Source organism: Bos grunniens, chromosome 14 (assembly GCF_055505025.1).
Source record: "Bos grunniens cultivar Pamir isolate PY7600 chromosome 14, Bosgru_T2T1.0, whole genome shotgun sequence".
In the NCBI taxonomy this organism is placed as follows: domain Eukaryota; kingdom Metazoa; phylum Chordata; class Mammalia; order Artiodactyla; family Bovidae; genus Bos; species Bos grunniens.
In genome coordinates, this window is record NC_141178.1 from 30593503 (window position 1) to 30607663 (window position 14161).

Below are 14161 nucleotides of genomic sequence, written 5' to 3' on the forward strand. Positions count from 1 at the left end.
AATATGTAACTAAAAGAGGAGTCTATTGTTAGATATGAATAGACAAACATGTGTGAATATACATTCTTTCTATGAGAACCACAAATATATTCTGGTTTATGCATCAGATTGTTACTCTAATTGCTCCCTCAAATTAACTACCTCCAGAGAGTGAAATGTCTGTGAAAGAGAAGGATTTCCTTTCTTTTGAGGCTAACTGAGACTCAAGAAAAAAATCCCTTATTCTCAAAGGGTAAGTTTGCAGATGCCACCCTTATGGCAAAAAGTGAAGAGGAACTAAAAAGCCTCTTGGTGAAAGGGGAAGAGAAAAGTGAAAAAGTTGGCTTAAAGCTCAACATTCAGAAAATGAAGATCATGGCATCTGGTCCCATCACTTCATGGGAAATAGATGGAGAAAGAGTGGAAACAGTGTCAGACTTTATTTTTTGGGGCTCCAAAATCACAGCAGATGGTGACTGAAGCCATGACATTAAAAGATGCTTACTCCTTGGAAGGAAAGTTATGACCGACCTAGATAGCATATTCAAAAGCAGAGACATTACTTTGCCAACAAAGGTCCGTCTAGTCAAGGCTGTGGTTTTTCCAGTGGTCATGTATGGATGTGAGAGTTGGACTGTGAAGAAAGCTGAGCGCTGAAGAATTGATGCTTTTGAACTGTGGTGTTGGAGAAGACTCTTGAAAGTCCTTGGACTGCAAGGAGAAATTCTTGCAGTCCATTCTAAAGGAGATCAGTCTTGGGTGTTCTTTGGAAGGAATGATGCTGAAGCTGAAACTCCAGTACTTTGGCCACCTCATGAGAAGAGTTGACTCATTGGAAAAGACTCTAATGCTAGGAGGGATTAGGGGCAGGAAGAGAAGGGGATGACAGAGGATGAGATGGTTGGATGGCATCACCGACTCAATGGACATGGGTTTGGGTAAACTCCGGGAGTTGGTGATGGACAAGGAGGCCTGGTGTGCTGCAATTCATGGGGTCGCAGAGTCGGACACGACTGAGTGACTGAACTGAACTGAAGTTCATTGGCAAGCAAGTCCAGTCTTGCTGTCAAACAGTTTTCCCAGGGACTCTAGTCCCATCCTATTCACTCAAGGAATTCTCTCAGACATCCCATTATGGGTAGGAAGCCATAGTTTTTCAGAGAGTTCTCCACTGAGAACAAGGAAGTTCTTGCTTGAGTAAGCATTTTATGGAGTATTATGAAAGTCGTGGAAGACAAACAGAAATTTCTTCCTTTCTTTCTTTCATCCTTAATTATAGCCTTCAAACATGCACTGATAAATCTTACTTTCCTTAAAGAAATGCTGGGTGCAGCCTCTAAAATTCTCATCACTTTCAATATTGAAAACACTTAGTCCAAATTAATTTAAAATTCTTACTTCCTCCACCCACCCACCCAAGGTGCATCTGCGATTACGTTGGAGGATGGAGGGGAGGATGCTGATAATGCACCAGCAGTTGGTGATTCATTCCTTCCTTCATTTCAGCAGCTGGAAAAGAGAAGATGCTCTCCATTCCTATGAGGATCTAAAGGAAAATCTGAAAAACCTTTGACTCTAACAGTTTAATTAGATACATAGACATTAATGGATAGATAGATATCTCAATCTCTCTTACTTTTCTTTTGTTGCTTATATAAATTGGTAGTGGGATAGCTGAGTTATGATTAAGAGAAATAAGTCAGAACCCACTTAATAAACCACAAAGGAGGTATCTGAACCTCAGTTTTTATGGAGGGGGATATTTAAAAATCTTTTTCCTTAGTGGGTATGGTATAGGTTGCCAATCCCAAAGTAACAGGAAATTTTGCCTGAAAACATTATTAGTCATACATTTTGCTTCTACTGTTTTTCTTCTCAGGGAGGCCAAAATGATAATAATATTAGAAATTATGATGAGTCTTCACAAGGAAGTGACAACTTTTCTTTCAGTTAGTCTTAACTCAGCATCCTTAATTAAATCAAATGCTTTGAGCCAATAGCATTCATCTGACTCTTCCAATGTATTTTATTAAATGTAATCCACTTTATCTCTAATGTAGTTAAATGAATGTATTACATCCTAATTATATTCAAGAACATGGCCACGTAATCCAGAAGGCCAATATTCCATTTCCGTTTTTATTGAAGGGATTGCTTTATATCAAAATGGGTGTTGCTATCTACAGTCAAGCAGGGCATGGGGGACAAACAGCCAGGTAAAAAGAGGGAGAGAAGCAGATAGTATATATGTATCAGTCCTAGAGGAGAAATAACTATGAAGAAACTAATAGGTGGGCACAGGTAAGCTGAATAACAAATGATTTCTACAGAACTGAATAGGAGCAAGGGCAGAAGCAGTGAGACTAGTCAGAAGGCTGTTGCAGTAATCTAGGTCACAGACGATGGTTGCTCGAACCAGTGTCAGCAGTTAAGGAAGTAACAAGCAGATGGGTTTTGAAAATAAGTATTCAAAGTAGAGCTAACATATTTTTCTGATCGATTGTGTATGGTTATGACAGAAAGAAAGGAGTCAAGAATTACTCCTAAGAGTTTTTGCTAGAATTAGTGGAAGAATGGATGTCCTATTAATGATGATGGTGAAAGTCTGTGACAGTACCAGATTTGGAATGACCAGAGAATCTGATTAGTTTTGGACAGGTTAAGTTTGAGATGCCTATTAAACATCTAAGCAGAGATATTCAGGAGGAAGTTGAATAGACAACTCCAGACTTCAGACAGAGAAATAGGCTGGAGATGGAAATTTGAGAGCCTTCAACACATAGATGTTATTCAAGGCTGGAGACTGGATGGAAATTATGAATGGAGTGAGTGGAAATAGACAGAAGAAAATATTCAAGACCAAGCTCTAGGACACAAACAGAGATCACAGACATGAGGAGAAACCAAGAAGAGAGACTAAAATGATCTTGAGTAGCATACTTATTAAAATGAAACATAATAAGGTATATAATTTTGAGATTAGTCAACTTTTTCATGAACAGTTAAATGATTTTATAGTTTTAAACTATCAAGTAACATTTGATTTTAAAATGTAAATAACATGTGTTTCGGATTTTAGAAAAATTATGAATACATTTTAATAGAAATCTTGTTTTTGGTTTGCAAAGAAATCCTTCTCATTCTTCAGTCTGAATGAGTACAGTTCAGTAGCATTTTTAAAATGACATTCATCAATGAATAATAAATGCTCATACTCAAGAAAAGTTTCCTTCCATGACTACAACAGAGATAGAAGACAATTTATGTCCACCTGTCTTACAGAAAAACTCTAGATGACTTAGTGCTCACTGTTTGACACCTAGGAAGAGAACTTTCTCATTTGATTCTTTGATTCTTAATCTCAAGGCATGGTATCTCTTTCAAGGCTTTTGGAATTAATTGGCTGGTTTATTACTAGCAAATATAGAAGCAGGTAGTTATAAAGTAGAAATGCAAGTTAGAGAGTAGTTTGAAAAGACAGGTCAAAAACTTGATTTCTTTTTTTTAAACCAATGCATAATTTCTTATAATGAAGTGGAAAATTGTATTTAACAAGTTTCTATGGAGACACAATTTTAATTAAAAACCATTAGAATGGGATGAACTAGTCTTTCTTGGGGGCAGAGTACATTGGAGTTAATAGGTAGGTCTTGGCTAACCTTAGGGTTAAGTATTGAGGAAAAGGGCTAAAAATATGTGAGCAAGAGCATGGGGCTGAGAAAAGGAAAATTGGAAGAAAAAGAAGAACAGCTTAATGATGAGAGAAATGTATGTGTAGTCATCAGAGGAAAAAAATGATAATAACAAAGATGGTGTTGATTTTTATATGTAACAACTACCTTGGAAGGGAGATGGGAGAAAATATAGCTTAGAAAAATATTTAGGATGCTTTCTAGTTACTGTATTGTTTAAAACCTTTGCATCCCAGCTCAAAGAAAATCAAGATAAAAATTCTATCTTACTTACTGCTTCTTGAATCTGGTTCAGTTCTTAAGTCGGCCTGAATCAAATTAAGCCACACAATTGAGCCACAATAGCAGCTATGATGGTGTAGTCAGTTACCTAGAACCAGACATTCTGGAGTGTGAAGTCAAGCAGGCCTGAAGAAACGTTACTCAAACAAAGCTAGTGGAGGTGATGGAATTCAGGCTGAGCTATTTCAAATCCTAAAAGATGCTTTTAAAGCACATATACCAGCAAATTTGGAAAACTCAGCAGTGGCTCAGGACTGGAAAATGTCAGTTTTCATTTCAATACCAAAGAAGAGGAATTTCAAAGAATGTTCAAACTGCCTCACATTGCACTCATTTCACATGCTAGAGATCAGTCCTGGGTGTTCTTTAGAAGGACTGATGCTAAAGCTGAAACTCCAATACTTTGGCTACCTCATGCAAAGAGTTCACTCATTGGAAAAGACTCTGATGCTGGGAGGGTTTGGGGGCAGGAGGAGAAGGGGACGACAGAGGATGAGATGGCTGGATGGTATCACCAACTCAATGGACGTGAGTTTGAGTGAACTCCGGGAGTTGGTGATGGACAGGGAGGCCTGGCGTGCTGCAATTCATGGGGTCACAGAGTCGGACACAACTGAGCAACTGAACTGAACTGAACTGAACTGAAGGTAATGCTCAAAATCCTTCAAGTTAGGCTTCAAGAGTAGGTGAACCAAGAACTTCCATATATACAAACTAGATTTAGAAAAGGCAGAGGAACCAGAGATCAAATTGCTAATATCCAATGGATCATAGAAAAGCAAGAGAATTTCAGAAAAACATCTACTTCTTCTTCACTGCCTACACTAAAGAATTTGACTGTGTGGATCATGACAAACTGGAAAATTTTTCAAGAGGTGGGAATACTAGACCATCTTACCTGCCTCTGGAGAAGCCCATATGCAGGTCAAGAAGCAACAGTTAGAACCAGACATGAAACAGACTGGTTCAAAATTGGGAAAGGAGTATGACAAGGCTGCATATTGTCACCCTGCTTATTTAACTTACAGGCAGAGCACATCATGGGAAATGCCAGGCTAGATGAATCACAAGCTGGAATCAAGATTGCAAGGAGAAATATCAACAACTTCAGATATGCAGATGATACCACTCTAATGGCAGACAGTAAAGAGGAACTAAAGAGTCTCCTGATAAAGGTCAAAGAGGAGAGTGAAAAGGCTGGTTTAAAACTCAACATTCAAAAATTAAGATCATGGCATCTGGTCCCCTCACTGCATGGCAAACAGATGGGGAAAAAATGGAAACTGACGGTTTTTATTTTCTTGGGCTCCAAGATCACTGCAGACAGTGACTGCAGCCTGAAATTAAAAGACATTTGCTCCTTGGAAGAAAAGCTATGACAAGTCTAGACAGTGTATTAAAAAGCAGAGACATCACTTTGCTGACAAAAGTGCATCTACTCAAAGCAATCGTTTTTCCAGTAGTCATGTACTGATGTGAGAGTTGGACCATAAAGGTCTGAGTGCTGAAGAATTAATGCTTTTGAACTGTGGTGCTAGAGAAAACTTTTGAGAGTCCCTTGAACAGCAAGGAGATCAAACCAGTCAATCTTAAAGGAAATCAACTCTGAATATTTATTGGAAGGACTAATGCTGAAGCTGAAGTTCCAATACTTTGGCCATCTGATGCAAAGAGCTGACTCACTGGAAAAGACCCTGATGCTGGGAAAGATTGAGGGCATGAGAAGGTAGTGACAGAGGATGAAATGGTTGGATGGCATCATATCAATGGACATAAGTTTGAGCAAGCTCCCGGAGATGCTGAAGGACAGTGAAGTCTGGTGTGCTGCCGTCCATGAGGTTGCAAAGAGCTGGACATGACTCAGTAATGGAACATCACCAATTGATGCATCTATGGCAAACTATTTATAATCTGTCATCTCCACGCCCAGGTCTCCAATTTGGAGGATAATTGAGGGGTATAGTTAATGTCTGTGTATACAAACAATGAATTTCCAAGCCTTCACAGTTACAATGCTATGAATGCATTTTCTGAAAATTAGGTAGTGAAGGACAGGAAACCCTGGCAGGCTGCAGTCCACGGGCTGCAAAAAGTCAGACATGACTGAATAACACCGACAACAAGAAGCAGCTAAATTATTAGAAAAATTGCAGTGCCAGATGGCAAAGAAGAATCAAACATAAGCAGAATGTCAGTGCAAAGTCAAAAGGACAGTGTAGACTGAGGTTGAAATTCCCCCTCTGGGGGAAAATGCACAATTCAGGATAGGATGTTCTAGCTCGACTCTAGGTGCCAGAGGATTGGACCTGAAAAAATTCACTGATTTACACAAATTCACAAAAATGAGGAACTCAGAAAGCATTTTCTTAAAATAACTATCTGGAACATTGTTCATAGGTAAGAACACCCAGTTTCCTGGGACATTTGTGTGTCTTCTCAAAAGTGAGGGGAGGTTGATATGTGACTTCTAACCTGTTCCGCCAGCCTGACATACTCCCCAAAGGACTGGTTGCTGCTGTTGAATTTCCAATTAAAGTGCCTTAGTAACCATTAGTTCAAGCCATTTCTCTCTTGGAAAATGCTCTTTCAAATGTGCATGAAGACTGTATGTGCTAATGGGAACATCATTGTTGGCTGTTAATTATATTCTTGCATTCTTGTTTATTATTGTTGTTAAACAGAGAAATGTTTATTAGTAAACATATCTCTATAAAAAGTGAGAAATAATACCTCTTCCTTAAAAGGATAGACTGTTTTATTCAGCCCACCTAATTTATTTCTGTTATTGTGTTGCTTTTGTAAGCACTGAGGTTATGACATAGAGCATTTGGTGCTATTAGTGAACTCAGATCCATCAAAACCTCCACCTAATGGCACTTAGCTTCAGCTCACTAGAGGGCATAAATATCAAGATGAATTTGAATTGAGTGCAAGTGTTGGAACAATATGTTCTGGATATGCAGTAAACTCATAGAAATATTTAAAACAAGACATAGCAAGGAAAAGGGACAAATGATACGGGCATCAGGAACACTTTTTAAAGAATATTTCTCTGTAGAAAATCATGAAAATCCCTGTGTCAACCCATTACAGGAGACCTATCATAACCATTCATCATGGCTCTAGGATGTATCTTTGAAGGAGACTCCATGCAGAGACTGGCCCTAGATAAAGCCAGTTTTATTCAGGTTATTGCCTAGGTGTGAGTGAAAGAGTCATTGATTGTTACTAAATTGAGTTAGGCAGACAGTTTGTGAAATTCAAAGTGAATAATTCCAATGCTAATTATAAAAATTAATGTGTTCTGTTTTCCATCAGCAAAACTGAACTATCACAAGGTTTTATAAAGCATCTAATCCTTCTTCCTCATGAAGAAATTTGATCATTCCATTCTACAGAAAAAAGTTCAAAATTTAAAAAAGATAGCCTAAATCTATCCCTAGCTAATGCATCAGGGTTGAACTTTAGGTCAATGAATAAAATGTATAACCCAATTCTGTTAACAATTACATTTAAGCTATCTGAAATAAATCTTAGTTCAGCTATGGGATCATAGAACTGCAATATATTATGATTTAATTTCTCCCTTTTGGTTTGAACAATCCTTATTCAAGGCCTGTGGGAGATAAAAAGTTTCTTTTCTTCTTAAAGATGTTCCACAGTTTTAGGATTGAAGACTGGTTGACATGGGTGGATCATTAATTTGCCAATAATGCCTAAATTTCTATACAATTGTGATAGAGAGGAGTTGGGTGGAGAGAACAATCTTTAAGTGAATTGAAGCCCTGGGTTTTCTTATCAAAACATTTTATAGTGACCTCCTTTGCTCTACAAATTCTGATGAAAACAAATTATTTTCAATTTTCTAATTTTAACACATAGAAATCCATTGTTATTGTTGAGTCGCTAAATTGTGTCTGTTTAGTGACCACATGGACTGCTGGCCACCAGCTCTACTGTCCATGGGATTTCCTGGGTAAAAATACTGGAGTGGGTTGCCATTTCCTTCCCTACAGGATCTTCCCAACCCAGGGATTGAACCCATATCTCCTGCATTGGCAGGATGAGTTCTTTACCACTGAGCAACCAGGGAAGCCCATAGAAATCCATACACATTAGCAAATTTAACAATGTATTTGATTTTGTAGTTCTTTGTGTTTAGAAAATTAATTGAAATAGAAGGTTATTTCTATTAATTACAATACGTAAACATGTACATATTTAATCTACATAAAATATTTAAGACAATGATAATTGAAAAAATAGCTAAAATATTAAGCATATATTGGAAACTGTGAGAGTCCCAGAGGATAAACTATAATAAATAATAAGCAAAACTTTTTTTGTCAAAATAAAAAAGGCTAAAGAACAAAGACTATAGGCAGAGAAGGCTCTCAGACATATTTCTTTGTGTGAGTTGGAGTCGCTGTGTGGCCACTTAGGGAATGGAGGAGGAAGAGTTGTATTTAAAAAAAAAAAAAAAAAATATATATATATATATATATATATATATATAAAATAATAAAAAAAAAAACAGAAAGAAAAAAGAATGAACTTAGAAAAAGAAAAAAAAAAAAAGCTTTCCTCAGCTAATCTCAGGCTTTTTTTTTGTTAGTACCTAAATAGAATTCTGGAAAAACTAAAGGAAATCTTTAGAAACCTTAATTAGAGTCTTAGAAATGAAACCCACCAGAGTTAGCTACAAAGGAACTGACAGTAGTCTGTTTTATCCAGTGGAAACTGGCTCAAAACAGCCTGGGATATGGCAAGTAATCTGGCAAGTGCCAGGGTAAGACTGCTTCCAGCCCACTACCATTCTGCCCTCCCTGGCTCCAGTCTTATCCTTAGTGATGTTCCCACTTAGTGTTGGATCCAGAAATTGGCAGGTGAATTTTACTCACATATGCAAAAAAATATTCTTCTCCTTTGAAAAATTTATACAGTTCTCTTTAGGAATCTGAGACCCTGTTGGCCTGCGCCAAATGAGAATTCTGAGTATTTTGTTTCACTTATTTTTAAAAGTTAAATACCATTCATTTTTCATGGTGAAAAGTCTCATTGAAACTGCTCTCTCACATAAAGTAGCAATTCATCAAATGATCTGTTGATGTCAACCTCATTATTTTTACCGCTCCATGCATCCAGGCACCAAACAGCTCCTAAACCAATATCTAAGTTAGCCAAGCGAGGACTCAGTGAGATCCAATTATCTGGAGGTGGTCTCTATGTTTGTCCACTGAGACTGTAAATAACCCCATGCTGGGAGGGGCTCAAGTCATGTCACTTCTAAACTGAAGTGGCTTCCTGTTGCCACAGGATAATTTTTAATCTCCTTAGTGCTGTTTACAAAGTATTACATGCTTCAGCAGCCTCTGAATTCATCAAGTCCCGTCCCTCTATCTTCCACTCCAGTCATACTAAACCAATGCTATGCCTTCTTCCTAAAACAAACTTTTATCTCCTACTTTTCCCTCAAATACTAATGCAGACTTTCCTGACTGATTTCCCAAGTCTAGGCTGGGCACTAGGTTAAAAGAATGATGAGCTCTGGGCAAAGCATTATGGAAAAACTTGAATGTTACTCCTTTTATTTTAGTCCTGCATTGTGCAGATTCATTATGCATTTTAAACATAATAGCATAGTCATAGCCATTGTTAGGGTAACCCCTATGAAGTCCATAATATTTGAAGTTTGGAAAAGAACAGTGAAGTCATCTAGTTTGGCCCTCTGATGTTAATATGAAGAAGTGATTAGAAAAGGAGGGAGGTGCTAATTGAAGGCGCTAAGGGGAAAACTTAATTGCATGGTCTGGATTATTTCATCATGAGACATTATGAAAATGCTCAGTTCAATGAAACTCAATATTTATAGGTAATAGCTGAATTATTCAATTAAATTGGTTATACTTTTAGAAAGTATGTATTAAACATTCCCAATTTATTAGCTAGAAATTGAGAAAACGAAGGTCCAATGTCAGTCTGGGCACAGCTAAGAAAAATAATTGGGAAAGCAAAGAAAATAAGAAACCACTCAAAATTGCCACCTAAAATCACTAAATGGTGATCTATTGAAAGGTGCTTAATAATTCTAGTTCATCTATGTCTTATTAAAAGTTCTTTCATATATATTTTTTATAAAATGGTTATGTAACCTTAGAGTAGGAGAAAAATGTAATGCAAAATGTTAATTCCTACTGTGTCAATTCTAACTAAAACCCAGCCCACATTCACTCTTAGAGATTCTATATTAAAACACTACATACTTGCTATATAATAGTATCCTTAAGATAATCATCTTTCCCTTTTACCAAGATGATTTGCGAGTTTATGTGAGTATATATATTCAAAGATATATCGATACTCACAAACATTGCATGTATATATATGTGCTATATATATACATATATAATACATATTTTGTCTTGAACATTCTTGACTACATTATATTACATTCAAATCAAAATTGAAAAAAAAATGTTCAGTAAACTATTCCTATAAAATTATACATTTTAAATAACAGGTGCTTTAGCATAAACTTATTCATTGTAATTAATAATAATACATTTTTGAAAATAAATGTATATCATGAATAGTTAAAATACCAAGAAAAAAATGACTGGAAAAATAAAGTTTACTCAGCTATAATTATGAAATATATTGAAGGTAACCTGCATGTGCAACTAATATTTACTATTTATTAGTGTATATCTTTTAATAAGTACTTCTTTTAAAAGGAGTTTCTATAATAGGTTCCAGTTTCATCCATCTCATTAGAACTGATTCAAATGTATTCTTTTTAATGGCTGAGTAATACTCCATTGTGTATATGTACCATAGCTTTCTTATCCATTCATCTGCTGATGGGCATCTAGGTTGCTTCCATGTCCTGGCTATTACAAGGTTGGATGCACGGTACTGGATGCTTGGGGCTGGTGCACTGGGATGACCCAGAGGGAGGGTAGGGGAGGGAGGAGGGAGGAGGGTTCAGGATGGGGAAGGCGGGTATACCTGTGGCGGATTCATTTCGATATTTGGCAAAACTAATACAATATTGTAAAGTTTAAAAATAAAATAAAATTTAAAAAAAAGAATATGACAAAAAAAATAAAAGGAGTTTCTAAAAGATTTCTAAAAGTTAAAATAATAAATATTAAATGTGTAATTTGCAAACTATATGTCTAAAGAAAAATACTAAATGATATTTTAAGATTACAACAGTCCTGGCAGAACAATGCTTTCCTGTTATGGTTTCTAGTGCATTGTGACGATGGAATTGTATTTTTCACTGAGCGTTGTGCTTACCTCCACATCTTGGAATTGGGCCACTCCACATCACTTTTCCATCCATTAGTATACATGTAATTGTTTCTGTTCCCTGGGTTTTAATAAATCCTTCTTCACAAATAACTGAAATTGAACTTCCTAATTGAAAGTTGTCCCCAAATCTCCTTGCATTGATTGGTATTCCAGGATCAGGACACTCATTATGTCCAAATGCTTGAGAACAGCAAAAGAAGAGAAAAACATACAAACTAGTAGTATGAAACAGAACCTTGAGTATCTGGGTGATAAAAATTGAATTTTAGAAAGGTTATGTTCATTACTAGAAAAGCCCTTATTTATTAAAAAAAAAAAAAAAATAGAGAGACTCTCCTCTGACCACACCTGTTTCTCTCTGATGTGTAATAGATGTATTGGTGTTAAAATAAGAACTGCATGATAAAATTACAATATTTCAAAGTAGAATTGTTTCTGCTTATTTCTTGAAATCATTAGCTTTATCTAAGTAAAATTTCCAGGTTAAGTTGAACAAAATTCCAATTAATGTGAATACAGAACAGATTGACTACATGTCCTTGAAAAGTTCTGCTGTGATTCATTGTTTGGAATAAAGAGATAGTCTCATTGTGAGAATTAACATGAAATGTTTCAATCTAGTATAAAGTCTTTCAATTTTTCAATAATTTTCCATATATCATTTATTCTCTGCCATCTAGGAAAAGGGAAGAGAGCTAATTCTTTTACAATCACTATGTTCTAGGCACTGTGATAGAAGCTGTAGATATTATACATTATCACATCACTTAACATGTAGAATAACCTGATAGCCATTTACTCTAAAGAGTAATGTGAAATTCAGAAAAAGTATTAATAGTTTGCCTCAGATCATTAAGATACTATTGAAATGTATCCCCTGGTCTGGCTTTAAATTTTTTCTCCACAATATATTCTGTCTTGGATCATTTATCTCATGTCTCTCAAACGAATGCAAGTTTCTTGGTTCAGGGTCACTATCTTATTTCACCTTGTATCATCCAGGATGTGTATTTAGCCCCATCCCAGCAAGTAGCAGAATTGTAAGGACAATGTGTTTACTTAAATTTTTCATAGATCATACGTTACATGAGCCCTATAAATTTGCATTGTAAGTGTTTAAATTAGTATAATATAAATGGAAGAATATTTAAAGTAGCAAAGTCTAAATATGTAAAGTCTATTTCATGAGGCATATACAATTTAATATATTCATACCACATGAGTACATGCAATTATTTCAATTTTTCACTAAATCATCACTGATATTGTTCATAAGTTATATAATTGTATTATCCATCTCCTCATTTTTAAGTTAAACAGTACAAAATAATGCTAAGTGAAAGTAAAGTAGTTCAGTCGTGTCTGACTCTTTGTGACCCCCGTGGACTGTAGCCTACCAGGCTTCTCTGTCCATGGGATTCTCCAGGCAAGGATATTGGAGTGGGTTGCCATTTCCTTCTCCAGGGATCTTCCCAACCCAGGGATTGAACCAGGGTCTCCCACACTGCAGGCAGACGCTTTACCCTCTGAGCCACCAGGGAAGCCCTTTCACTTTCACTTTCAATACAAAATAATATTAAGTAAATTCTAAAATGTATAACATTTATTTTGAATGTACACTTATTTCTAATTTCTTTCTGTTGTGCTTTTTAAAAGCATAATTTTGATTAAGTCTGGTTGCTCCTGAATATAACATCTGCTATATAATTTTTCAGGAAAAAACAATCAGTAGAAAGCATGGGAGTAAGAATTTGAATACAATGGGTTAAATCACTTACTAGAAAAACAGAACAAGGAACAAAATAAATATTTCCATAATATCTTCAAGGTACCATAAATATTAAAGTTAAAAATATTATGCATTTAAGGAAATTCCCTGGCAGTCCAGTGCTTAGGACTTGGTGAGACCCAGAGTTCATTGTAAAGTTGGAACTATGATCCCTGTTTAGCCAAAAAAAAAAAAAAAAAGAAAACAAGATATATGCATTTACAACAACATAAAAAGTGTAAATAGAAAAATGCATATATTGTCTATTTATACATATATATGAAATATTTTAAAAGGAACTTACAGATAAAGCAACTAATTTATAGAGAGGGTCTATATAACACATCATGGCTAAATTAACTTGAACAATGTGCAATTACACATTGACAACTTTTGAGTGCCAGTATTCACTAAGAGTGTCATCTTGAAAAGACAATAATCACATTTAGTTACTAATCGGCAAAGCTCAGCACTGAATGTGCTGGGGCAAGGGTTTGGGGGAGGAGGGTGGAATTTTTTTCAAAGAGCAAGAAATTAAATTCTATTATAATGTGACACAAATATTAACTCATCAGGTTGGTCACTCAGTATCTGATGGAGTATGGTACTTTTGCCCATAAACAATAAAAATCACTGACATTCTATAGCTTCAGGTAATATATGTGGAAACAGAAGTTTCAGTATGTACATTTGTTAACATACTAAGGTATTTTCTTTATGTGATTCTTTTTCTATATTTATATCATGTTATTTTCAGAAAATAATATTCATCTTTTGAAACACAAAAAAATGTGGATGACAGAAAGACAATAGCTAAATAACCTCAAAGAATTAAAACTAGAACAATAAAATGAGTACAGTAATACAACAAGAATTTTCAAGGGAATAGCTCAGAAGGCAACTAAACAATAACTGCTAATGTTTGTTGAGCATTTATTAGGTATATATAATGAATTGTTTACATGTATTATCCTATTCTGATTAAATAAAATTCATATTTTATGGCATAATAAATATTTAAACATAGATTTTGTTTTCCTCCACCCTCTTGGGCCTCTTTCTTCCTATTCAGTGTATATTGTGCATCTCCATTAACAAGACCTCCTTAGGAGATACTGCTGCT

The 14161-nt window shown here is 35.6% G+C and overlaps 1 protein-coding gene across 3 annotated transcripts in view; it reads right to left on the minus strand.

The window, feature by feature from the left end:
* The window catches only part of CSMD3 (CUB and Sushi multiple domains 3), a 1478779-nt gene that overhangs the window by 508827 nt on the left and 955791 nt on the right, over window positions 1-14161 (minus strand). For all 3 annotated transcript variants that reach the window (XM_086335396.1, XM_086335395.1, XM_086335397.1), the window contains one exon: window positions 11256-11450. In XM_086335396.1, the coding sequence (XP_086191522.1) occupies window positions 11256-11450 (195 nt within the window). The remainder of the gene's footprint in view (window positions 1-11255; window positions 11451-14161) is intronic.